The 13542-nt window shown below is 34.2% G+C and overlaps 1 protein-coding gene across 1 annotated transcript in view; it reads left to right on the forward strand.

Moving 5' to 3' along the window:
• The window catches only part of Gnptab (N-acetylglucosamine-1-phosphate transferase subunits alpha and beta), a 281886-nt gene that overhangs the window by 97801 nt on the left and 170543 nt on the right, over positions 1-13542 (forward strand). The window contains exon 7 of the mRNA XM_090393683.1: positions 3854-3895. Within this exon, the coding sequence (XP_090249809.1) occupies positions 3854-3895 (42 nt within the window). The remainder of the gene's footprint in view (positions 1-3853; positions 3896-13542) is intronic.

A 13542-nucleotide genomic window follows, 5' to 3' on the forward strand; every position in this document is an offset into this window, starting at 1 on the left:
TGTATAAGACAATACTTTTTTCTAAAATTTACCAAAAATTGGGGATCATCTTATCCACGGCGGGGGGGGGGCTAACCAGTTGAGAGACCTACGGTTGCCGTGGCAAAACTGCTGGTACCTTGTCTCCCCAAATAGGCTTCCACCAGTAACTAGCGCCTTTGTTTACTCTGTCGATTGACATCATTAACGGCTGATTCTGAATAAACCAATCAGAACTCTGAAAGCATTCATGCGTCTGCAACTCGTTGGTGGGGTAAGTTAATGCATTAACAATATTTTGAGCACTAGCCCATAAAAATGTCCGAAAATAAAAAACGATTGTCATGTTCTTCAAAATTCAAGTTAAAAGTAATCAATTATGCAAAAGAACATGGAAATAAAGCTTCAGAGAGAGAGTTTGGACTCCTCCCACTGAGTGTACAACTAGACAGTGAAGAAAACAGGAAGAACAGTACTCAAGATGCCAAAAAGAAGAGGGAAGAAGTTTTCCTTAAGAGGAAAACCAGCAAAATGGCCAAACTTGGAGCAGAGGCTTAAGATTTGGATTATGGAGTAGCACCAGAGTGGGATATGTGTGTCAACCAAGCTTATTCAATATGAGGCAAAAAGGTTTGCAAGAGAAATAAACATTGTTGATTTCACAGGAAAGGCAAAATGGTGCTTCAACTTCATGAGGAGAGAAGGGTTGGCCATGAGAACACAAACCAAGTTAGCCCAGAAAATGCATTTCCTGTATGGATCTTAAAAATATTACCTAATTACTAAATATACTTTGAATGTTTAAAAAAATATCAAATGTGTTCTGTTTTATGTTTAAAATATTGATTTCTTAATTTTGGGTTTGAAAAAGTAGGGTTCATCTTATACATGGAAAAATACAGTAATCAGAATATCAGAATGTTAACATGGAATGTAAGAGGAATAGTTCACAAAAATGATGAATTAGAGAAAATACTAAAACAGCATGATATAAAAATAGCAGCAATAACAGAAACAAAAAGGGATTAAAGAATTAAATGACTACATTCAAATATTTAGTTGCGTAAAGAAATCAGAAAGAGTAAAAGCAGGAACAATACTAATCATATCTAAAGATTTTATTTTTATTTATATTACTTTATTTTTTATTCTATAAAAATAAAATAAATTTTCAGCTTATTTTTTTACCCACTGCAGGGTGAAGGCCTCTCCCATTGCGGGAGGTTTTGGGCCTACTACTCCCATGGTGACCAAGACCATGTTGAGAGAGGACAATCACAAACATCCATGCCTATGCAGGATTCAAACTCACAGCCTCTTGGCTGGAGAGTGGATACGCTAACCACTCGGCCAACCAGGCTGGCACAATTTATTTATTCCACAATTTACATTATATATATATATATATATATATATATATATATATATATATATGTTTAATACTAATTTAATAATTGTAATTTATAAAATTACAATTATTATTGTTGTTGTTGTTTATGGCATCTCCATGGAATCTGGAGACTCGTCATGGGAGAACCAAATTAACCATCATACACACACAAATCCCATCATTCCTCTCCTTGAATCCATTCACTGTCAGGGAACTCTCAACCAATTCTGGCAACTCATTCCACTCACTCCCCACTCTCTACGTGAAAAATTTGTCTGCACACCTCTACTAACTACACTCTTACGTGGATAGCCCTAGTTCTCTCACTATTTGTCATATATTGAAAAATTTCACTTGCATCAATTTTATAAAACCCTTTTAATATCTTAAAAGTTTCTGTCATGTCCCCTCTTTTCCACCTATCAACTAAACTTTGTAACCCACAAACCTTCACCCCCATCTTCGTAGGGAGTATTCCACAGAGCTGTTGCCATCTTGGTTGCTTGTCTCTGAATCTTTTCGACTACCTCCTGGTCTTCAAGAAACCCAGATGACCAAATCTGTGTGCAGTAGTCAAGATGTGGCTGAATCATAGCATTATAAAGAGAGAGATAATAATAAATTTAGTTTAATCCTTTATACAAGTGTAAGCAAACAAAGTTTGCGCCTGAAAATATCTTTAGGACTGAGGTAAGGTGGTACATCCCTTGGTGGTAAAGAGATAATAACTTCCTTATCTTTACTTGTTAGCATGTTTTTCGACATCCGAGTAATTCGTTGAGCTATTTTACCAACTTTTGCAGTATGCCCTTTAAACTTTAACTCTTTGTCCACCACTATCCCCAAGTCCCTAGCCTCATCAATTTCCTTCAAACCAATACCATCAATATGATACACCACATGCAACCTTTTCAACTTAAAGTGCATAACCTTACATTTTGCAACATTAAATTGGCAGTCATTATCCTCTGCCACAATGCCAATTTATTTAAATCATCTGTAGGATATCTACATCACTTTTATCAACTATTACTCTCCCCAGTTTTGCATCATCGGCAAACAACTGAATATCCCATCTTAAATCTTTCCCTATGTCATTTATATACAAATTAAAGAGTAGTGGCCTTAGTACCAAACCCTGAGGTACTCCACTAGTCACCATCATTCTCCTCGACTCCACTCCTCCATATACTGCTCTCTGTCCATCAGCCATCCCCTTATCCATTCTACTAGTCTCGTATCCATTCCCATCCTCTTCAGGTTTTGGAATAATTTTCCATGTAGTATTCTGTCAGACGCCTTGGCAAAGTCGAGCAGTATTATGGGTAGCCATTACTTTTATTCAATTCTGCTGTCACTTTATTATAAAATTTGGATAAGTTACTAAGACAGGACCTATCCATTACAAAGCCATGCTGCACACTATAGAGTATCACATCTCTATCTGCCCACTGTTGTATTTTACCTTTCACCAACTTTTCCAGTACTTGAACAACCACTCCTGATATATTAATTAGTCTGTAGTTTGTTACCTCTGCCTTGGAGCCACCTTTATGCAATAGTACTATCTTTCCCTTTTTCCACTCCCTTGGAACCCTGCCAGAGATAAGACTTAGATTGAACAACTTTGTGAGGCAGTGCCAATTTTCTTGCACATTCACGTAGTACACAGGCTGATATGCCATCCAGTCCCACTGCTGCATTCACATTCATATTTTTTAATATGCTGAACACCTCCTTTTCATCTACCTCAATTGCATATCTGTTGATATGCATCTCTGTAACGTCTGCAATTAGAAGTATAATATAGTTATGATATTTATCTTTATTTATTTGTTATGTTATTTATTAGTGTTATGATATTTATTTTATTTATTTTTATGCTGTCTTGTTTGTATGCCACTGTTTTTTTAGGTACATCTTGCAACAATGCTTTGGCATCTGTTAGTTTTATGTTGTCTGTTTATCTGTCTGCTCTGTGTGTAGCATGTTTGTTCTGGTTGGATATTGTTTTTTGATAAAATTTGGTATTTGAGATATTTACTAAAATTTATATCAATTTGTGATTTAAATTGGGTAGATTTTAGTTCTATTATTAAGCAGAATGATTCAGTATGATACAAAATTTAAATTTCAAACAAAAAATATGAATGAAAATATTAGATTGGTCCGAATTTGGCTCTTGATATAGCATTAATTGTTGTATTAATTATTTAGATTGCCATGCAGAAATGCATTTGCATTATTTATCAGTTTAGCTGAAGATTAATCAATTTAATTTATAACACTGCACTAATGTTATGTAACAGTTGTAGCATTTTATAAATAGGATTGTGGCATTGGTAAAAAGTTTACAGTGGGTTGAGTAAACTTGTAAAAATTTCAAGTCATTGAAATTTCCATTATTATTGAAATTACAGAATGTAAAGGATTCCATGTAACATGATAGCAAGCTTAATTTTATTACTTGTGTCTTTCTTTTAGGGTCATGAAGATATATCCCCAAGTCGTTTCACAGATAATGAGGTAAGATTATTATATTATCAATCAGCATAATCGATCTCTGTAGTGCTTTTTCATTACAGCACTTCATTTTTTTTTCTATATAATAAATTTTGTTCTTGAAAATAAAAGCTTTTGCTTTAAAGAAACATTCTTTCAAATTTTTTATTCACAAGCAGAATGAATTCAAAAACCCTATATTTAATGCATTCAACTCTGTCATTGTATGAGGGTCGTTCCATTAGTTTCCGGCTTGACTAACTTTTAGAGGTGATAGAAAGAAAACAACTGTGTCACCTTTCAACATAATTTCCCTTTACTTCAACACACTTTTCACATCTTTGAATTAACATTTCTGTGCCCTTGAAAAAATAGTCTATACTTTTATAAAATGGCCTAACACTGCATCTTTCACCTCATTATCATCTGCAAATTCTTCCTCGAACGTCTTCTAAAGTTTCGAGAAGAGGTAGTAGTCACTAGGTGCTAGATCTGGGCTGTAGGGTGGGTGTTCAATCTCTTGGAAGCCACAGTCATTCACTGCAGCTTTCACAACAATAGCCATATGGACTGGAGCATTGTTGTGAAGCAGGCAAACACCATGACTCAGCATTCCTTGTCTCTTTTTCTTTATGGTGTTGTGCAGGAGTGAAGCATAATATTCTGCATTCACGGTGGTATTCCTTTCCTTGAAGTCAATCAAGAGAATTCTCTGGCAATCCCAAAAGATTGGCGCACGATCATCTTGGTGGACTGTGAGTGGCCTTGGCTTTTCTTAGCAGTGCTTAGTTTATGCCACTCCATGGATTCCCTTTTGGAAAGAGGATCATGATAAAGGACCATAGTTTCATCCCTGTTGACAATGGATTCCAGCACTTCTCTCTGATTTCCTGGCAAAGCTGTAAAAACTTGTGGGAATAGGTCACACGATGCTTCTGAATTGGAGAGAAGTTGGGGGCACCTACCTTGCACTGACCTTCGTCATGTGACGCTTCTTGTGAATGATGCAAAAGATGGTTGTTATAGAAAGCCCTAACCTTGCTGAGATTTCTTTGAGAGTCAGTTGTCTCTCTGTCATTGAGCAGTTCCTCCTCAACAAAGAGAGACATTTTCTTCAGTCATCACTTCCACAGGCCAATCATCATGAGGATCATCTTCGATGCTCTCTCTCTCTCTCTCTCTCTCTCTCTCTCTCTCTCTCTCTCTCTCTCTCCCCCCCCCTCCCTCCCCTAGGCAAAGCTGTTTAGCTCATTCCTTCACAGTGGAATATGAAGAAGAAGCTTCCCCCATAAAAACCATTCAATTGCTGTTTGATAGCACTTGGAGAAATCTCTTCTTTGGTGAAAAACTTGATTACAGCATGGTACTCAATTTTTAATATTACAGCTACTTAGCATGCCACGTGTTAGTCAGACAAGTGTCTCCAACTGAATGATGCAGGTAGAGAGTTGAAACTAGTACACTAATTCAATGGTATGTGCTATCTGTCACGCATGGCGTTTTAAGATGACATGCGTTTTGTATGTCAGGCCAGAAACTTTTGGAACCCCTACCTCGTATCAAATACAGTTATATAATAAACTCACTTGTTCACTATAAAAAAGGAAAAAAGTATGTCCCTACCAGAGCTCCGTGGGCATCAGTTCTATTCTAAAAGAAGTCCATTAATAGCAAACTATCCTTTGCTCTCTACAAATCCACTACAAGGAGAGTTGATTATATATTTTTTAAATCTTAACACAGATATGAAAAAAAAAGAAGGAATACCAAAAAAAAAGTATTTGATATAAAACCACAAAATGAAAACAATTCCTTTGATGGAATTTGAAAAGATAAACTGTTATTACTGTTGAAATATAGCCAAAAAGAACTGCATATGCACTTCTTTTTCCTTGTATTTGATCTTATATCATTTTCTCCTGTTTTTTTGCTTTGGTTATTTGTAGTCCAAAACATGCTAGCTAGACTGTTGGTTTTCTAGTTGTTCCATATAGAAATTGGCTAATCTCCTTTATTTTCTATAATTTTCCTTTCCATGAAAAAATAACCTCCTGAATGCTGAAATTACATAACTCTATTATGTTATTGGAGATGAATGTGGCTTAATAAAGCCAAGGGTCTCTGTTAGGAATACATTGTAAATAGAGAAATAATATTAAAAACTGATCAATGATGTCTTAATTTCTCATGATAGTTTTATTATTTTTATTTATTTATTTTTTCAAGTTTGGAAATAAATAAAATTTTAATGAAGCAGTTGCCTGTTAGGAGTGGATGTGATTTTTGGTGTTCTAGCAAGTTTGTAGGTGGGTCTATCTGTGTTATTAACTATAGGATGAAAAGTGGGAGTATTTTCACTTGTGAATTTTTTGAGCTGCCATAAATCATAGTATGTTTTTTTTTTAGTTTTTTAATGATTTCTTTGGGCCACGGTGTAACTCCTTTTAATAATTTATATGAGCTACTATTTCTTTTTGTGGAATGTTGCTCTTAGGGCATTTGGATTTTATCAAGATAGAACTGCCTGTCCAGAAGTATTAGGTCACAACCTTACCACAACTTACCCAGTGAAAGGCTAGTAACCCTGAGAACTAACCATAAATCTCGGCCTTTAGGGAAATGACCATGATTCAGGAAAAAAATAAATGAAACTAGAAGAAGAAGCATATAATGAAAATCGCAACATGAAATGTAAGGAATCACACACAAAGAGGTGGAACTTGATGAACAACTAAACCAAACCATTGTAAAGACATGTATAGTAACAAAAACAAAGAAAAATATAAAAAAAAAGGTGCCAAAGAAACATAACTATATACAATTCTATAGCAGAGTAGAAAAAGAAGGTATAATGATACAAAAATCTATGAAGAACAGTATTGTATATTATAACTACTGGACTGAAAGACTAATAGAAATTAGACTCAAAACATTAAGAGGTATAAATAACAATAATTGGGGCATATGCACTAGAACAGGAGAAAGAAGAAAACAGTAAAACCTTTTATAAAGAACTGCAGAAAGTTGATAAAACAAATAAAACAGACTATTTACCACTATCAAGGGATTTAAATGCCAGAATAGGAAACAGAAATGACGGAAAGAGGTGCTTAAGGGTCCAAGCTGTATAAACGGGAGGAGACCTCCACGGAGCCTTTTAAGGAATATGGAGAACTGACTGGGCTTCTGACCTAATGTCCATTCCGCACCTTCTTGTGGTACATCCTGTTAGGCATCTACCTGGATATTGAAGGAACGAGGATGGACTGGCAGCTTGGGATTTAACCAACCAAATTGTATTCTCATTGGCTTAAACCACGATGTAAAAACAATGATACAACATGACAGAATTTCATGTCAGCTGGGACGTTACCTAGTTAAACAAGATACCAGTTGCTTTTTGTCAGGCAACTCATCATTAACAGAGTTCAAGATTGGTACCATCAACATAAGAAGCAGCAATGAAAATGAAATGGAACTAGCAGAAGAATTGGATAAGTAGATAAGGTGAGATATTTCTAAGTGACAAATACAAAATATTATATTTGGACAATAACAATCAGGGAAAAGAGGGAGTAGCTATAGTGTTCAACACTAGATAATCTTCTTGAATGGCAAGCAGTAACAAGTAGAGTGATATGGACAAATATCAGAATGGGGAACTGGACAATGAAACTTATTTGTGCTTATGGTGCCACAAAGATTCTGCCAAAGAAGAAATGTAGGAATTTTTTGAGGCATTAGAGAAGGTAGCTGACTCAATGAAAAGGAAGAGTCAGTCCTTGTTGGAGATCTAAACACCAAGTAGGAAATGATTGCCAGACATCTAGAAATATTTTTGGAAAATTTGGAGAAAAGAGGAAAGCTAATAATAATGGCAAATATTTGTTGGATTTCTGCTCAGGACATGGACTGGTTATTACTAACACCATGTTTCCAACATAAAAATGTGCACAAATTCACATGGAGAGAAGAGGCAAGGAATAAGAAAAGTCTCATTGACTATGTTATTGTTGATAGTGATGTTTTCTTCCTGGTGCAGGACAGCAGAGTATACAGAGGATTTGAAATAGGAAGTGATCACAATTTAGTTTTAAGCAGGATAAAATTGAATTTCATATTGAAAAGAAGAGTGTGAGAAAGTTTAAAAATGAATCAAGGTTGAGCAGCTTTCAGAAATAAACTGTAAACTCAAATAAATAAACATCATTGAAAAAAAAAAAAAAATGAAAGAATTTGAAAACAATAACCAAACCTTGGAAATTCAGTGGCAAATCCTGAAGAAAGCATTGATTGATTTATCCAGAGAGAGAGAGGCATGTGGTGAGGTTGTCTAAGGATAGAAAAATCAGAATTCCATGGTGGACACAGGAAGTTAAAGAGACAGTGAAGGAAAAGAAGAAAGCATATGGAAAGTTCCTCGCAAGTAAGTTAGCTTGTGCTCTTAGAGAATACAGAGAAAAATGTAAGAGAGCAAAGTGCTGTCAAAAACTAGCTAAACAAAAGTCCTTGGAAGACTTTGGTAACATAGAAAATAAATATCAGGAAGGTGGCAAAATATTTCTGAGTTTACAGTTTATTTCTGAAAGCTGCTCAACCTTGATTCATTTTTAAACTTTCTCACACTCTTCTTTTCAATATGAAATTCAATTTTATCCTGCTCAAAACTAAATTGTGATCACTTCCTATTTCAAATCCTCTCTATACCTCTGTAAGTAGAAAAAGTCATCAAAAACCTGAAATATGGAAAGGCAGCTGGAGTAGATGAAAAAGCTTAGAAATGGAGGAAAAACTACTGTGAAAATAGTCAGAGATGATAAAGGTGATGTGATAACTGATGATAATGATATTCTAGATGTCTGGAGTAATTACTTTGAAAGACTGCTAAATGAAACAAGCAGTGTCAACATGATGGTTGAAAACTCCCAACAAGAATGCAGTCCGAATACATAATCATACTTGAAGTAGAAAAAGTCATCAAAAACCTGAAATATGGAAAGGCAGCTGGAGTAGATGAAATTCAGCCAGAAATGCTCAAATATGGAGGTATGTAAGTTTTACAGTGGCTGCATTGCATAATTCAGAAGGCCTGGTCAGAGAATTGAATTCCAGATGATTGGAGAAGAGCTCTCATAGTATCCATTTATAAAAACGGAAATAAAACTGAATGTGAGAATTACAGAGGTATATTCCTGGTGAGTGTTCCTGTTAAGATTTCTGCAAGCATACTTGAGAGACTGATAAGAAAAATTATGGAAGGGAAGCTGGGTGAAGAACAAGCTGGATTCAGGCAAAATAGAGGTGGACAGGATCAGATTTTCATTTTAAGACAAATAGTTGAGAAATCTTGGGAATATAACAAAGATTTGTATTTAAATTTTGTTGATTTGTAAAAGGCATATGACAAGGTGCCAAGAGGAAAGTTCTTCAAAATGCTGCAGCTAGGTGTAAATGGGACATTATATGAAGCAATATATAGTCTATATTTAAGCTGTAAGTCATCAGTTAAAATTGAAGGAGGTACAGGAAAAAGATTTATGGTGAAATCAGGTGTGTGACGGGTGCACATTATGTCCACTGTTATTCACTATTTGTGTGGATTACATTATGAAGGAATGTGGTATTAAATCTGATATCAAGATTGGCAATGTTAATCTTAGCTTTTTACTTTATGCAGATGATGTTTTACTTTTGAATAAATCTAGTACAAATTTGCAAGATTCCCTGACTAAATTGAATAACTCTTGTAATAAATTTGGTATGAAAATAAGCAATAAAATGATTGACAATAAAAATAGGCAGAATTATTGAAAACTTCAACTGCATCCTGAATGGTGAACCTGTAGAACCTATAGAAAAAATATTTTAGCTATTTAGGCACAATATTTAGTGAAGATGGTAAATTAAATATGGAAGGAAATAGGCAACAAAATTACTAAAACTGGTATGATAGGAAGTAAGCTGAATAAATTTATATGGAATAAGAAAGAAATTATTCAAAACACTAAATTAGTTGTATACAAGACAGTGTTCAAACCAATTTTAACTTATGGATCCAAGAGCTGGGTTAGAATTAAAACTCTTGAGAAAGATTAGAGCACTGTGATATGAGAGTTCTGAGAAAGTTTAGTGGAGTGAATATATGGCAGTATCACATTAAAAATGAGGATATTATGAAAGAACTCAACATTGTTAGTATTCAGGAATGTGTTAATGGAGCTAATTTCAGGTGGAATGGTAACTTATACAGAATGGGAGAGGAAAGATTAGCAAAACAGGTGTTCTTTGCCAGGTTAGCAGGAAAAAGACCCAGATGAAGATATAGATGGATTGATACAGTAAAAAGCACCTTAAAAGACAGACATGAGATCTGATAATATTGAAGTCTTGACAGATTACAGATTAATTTAGAGGAAAATTGTTGATCAGAAGTTAATAATGGTATAACTTTCTCTTGTAGCACTTTCATAATTATTGTGTATACCCTTTAGGCTACATATCAGGAATTTAATTATGATGATGAATAGAAATCAGGAAATACAACAGAAACATAGGAATATTTGATGAAGATGCATGTAATCAAAATGGACACAAATTATGAGATTTTGTCATTTAGAATAATATGAGAATAATGAACTTAGTATTTAAACATAAAAAAATACATAAATATACATGGTCAGCCAAAGGATATAAATCAGATTGACTACATTATTGCAAATTTTAAATTAGTCAAGTTAATCCTTGATATAAGAGTAAATCGAGGCTTTGAATTAAACTTTGATCATTTTATGGTATTGGCAAAAATTTGATTTAAACCAAAATGGCTAAAAATAAATAAAGTGAAAAATAACTATCAACCAAGTTAAAATTTCTTCATTACAAATCCCTATACCAGGCAATATCAGAAATGCACTGATTTAAAAATAGAAACCATAGATGAATTAAATGACAGAAAAGGAATGAGGAAATCTGAAACAAATTCTGACAAAAGTAGCAACAGAAAACTTAGGAATAAAGTGTAAATGGAATAGAAAAAGCGGACTGCGAAACTGGGACAACGAAATCAAAAAAAAAAAAAAATAATAATAAAAAGTTTATGGAAATGGCTCGATTCCAAGACAGTAGATGTAAAAATAGAGTACAAAAGAAACAGTGCAATTGCAAAACGAGAAGTAAGGAAAAAAACAGAGAGAGATTCAACAATTTTTTAACTGAACTTGAAAAGAATATAACTAAGCCACAACCAAAAACCTATGAAATAATAAAATACATGAACAACGAAATAAAAGAGAAGGTAAAATACAAACAATAGATTTAGAAAAATGGGTAACTTGTTTTCAAAATCTCTGATGATAATAAAGAAGTAAAATTTTATACAACAAAGAATGGGCTAACAGAAAATATTATGTCAGAACTAAAAACAGTAAATAAGATTAAAAATAGGAAAACATCAGGACAAGACAATATAAATGTGGAACTGTACAATAATGCAGGAGAAAATTTTAATGAAAGACTTCTGAAATTCTTTAAAATGGTCTGTATTTCTAAAAAAAAGCACTAGTTATTTTCTCAGTTTATAAAAAAGGAAATAAAGATGACTGCAATAATTATAGGGGAATTATTATTAGAAAGACTTCTGTTAAAGTAAACTGCATATTAATAATATATTTAAACCATTCTTGCTACAAAAACACCAGAATCAGACTATATAACATTCTGTTGGAGGTTTATTTTTGACTTGGTTAGACTATAATAAATTTAGTTTAATCCTTTATCCAAATGTAAGCAAACAAAGTTTGCATCTGAAAATATCTTCAGGACTGAGGTAAGGTAGTGCAACTCTGAGCAAATGTGGACCAAGCTCTCATCACTCCTTGTCTCAGTATCTCCCATAATGCAAAGCACATCTCCTTGCAGACATGTATACTGCTATGCATTAAGGGAAGGGCCACTACCCAGACCGGTTTCAACCTTTATTGAGGTGTCGTCAGTGGGAGGCAGACCCGAACGTGGAGATACTAAGGCAGAAGCAATAGGAGAGGTCATATTTACCTATAGGAGTTGCCAAGGTGTATCAACTTTTTATAATGTGCTTTGCATTATGGGAGATACTGAGACAAAGAGTGATGAGAGCTTGGTCCACCTTTGCTCAGAGTTGCCTAGTGTTGCACTACCTTACTTCAGTCCTGAAAATATTTTCAGGCACAAACTTTGTTTGCTTACACTTGGATAAAGGATTAAACTAAATTTATTATAACATTCTGTCTAAACCAACTTTATTCCTGGACCATAGAAAAAGAATGAAAAACAGATTCAAACAGCAGAAAAACTGGTATACCAAATGGGACTGTAAAACAAATGAAGAAATTTTACAATCCCTGAATATAAAACCAGTTAACCTCTATATATAAGTAAATATAAACAAAATTGGTTAGAACATCGAACAGATAATAGCAGACTGCTAAAAATACTATACAGATATGAAATAAATGGAAAAAGAAGAATTGAAAGGCTGAGAAAGCTGTGGCATGAGACTGGAACAGGCCACTTGGCCTAAAATCCATGATAGAACATCAAGATGTCGTTTTTTATGTTGAGCCCATATACGTGAGGTTGATTGATCAACCTATAGTACTGTGTATGGGTAGTGGGTTGGGAAAGGAGGTCCTTCTTCACATTTGATTTAACCCTGCAGAGGTCTTGGCTGATCTGACAGATACGAATAAATAGTTTAATATAAATATTCTTACACATATCCAGTGTATAACTTGAAGGTCATGAATAGCTGTGCATGCATATATTACGAGTGATATTCCACACTGTTTATGCAGTCAGTTTTGGTTTAACACGTGTTCTGCAAAGGTGTGTGATATTTCATAGTAAATTGTATCTGCGAGATACCGCGACCTGTGATGTCAGTATAGTATTGGTTTAATTGTATTTTTTTTATTTACCATTGACAATGGCTGGAGAAATATATTGACTGGATAATCCATATGTTGAAGAGATTCAGTGATTTTGTTACTCTAGTCTGATGATGAGAATGATAGAGTCAAATGCGAAAGTGAAAATGATGTTTGATAGTAAATTGTATCTGAGAGATACTGCGAACTCCGATGTCAGTATAGTATTGGTTTAGTTGTGTTTTTTTTTTTTTTTGTTCAATAATTTCTAGATTGTAAATGAAAATAAATAAACCATCATGTATTATATTTGCAGTGTCTTTTTTTAAGTTTTATCGCGTTTTAGCACATACTAGTAATGAATGTATCTCTCAGATACATGCAACCTATGCTGCAATTTTTTCGACCGTGACCTCCACAGGGTTAAATGACTGTATATTTGTATTCCTTGGTGAACAGAAACTTGTTTTGTAGGTTGCAATGTGCACTATGAATGGATGTTGAGCAGCAGCTGTAAGTGTTCTGACAAGATTAGTATTAAGTGGGGGAATTATTGATACTATTTCAGATTTTCCATAGAAATATTTGTAGAATACAGATATTGCAGAGACCAATCGTCTGTGCGAAAGTGGGGGGGGGGTCAAGCATTTTGAAGGCTATTTTTGGGGCCCCACCCCATATATGTGAGAACAGTATTCAATAGCTGGGTGAATTTGTGATTTGTATAAGGTTAACAGCTGTTCAGGGGTGAAGTAATGTCTTGAGCGA

Source organism: Typopeltis vanoorti, chromosome 6, assembly GCF_054136105.1.
Source record: "Typopeltis vanoorti isolate ZY-2024b chromosome 6, IOZ_Tvanoo_1.0, whole genome shotgun sequence".
NCBI classification, from domain to species: domain Eukaryota; kingdom Metazoa; phylum Arthropoda; class Arachnida; order Uropygi; family Thelyphonidae; genus Typopeltis; species Typopeltis vanoorti.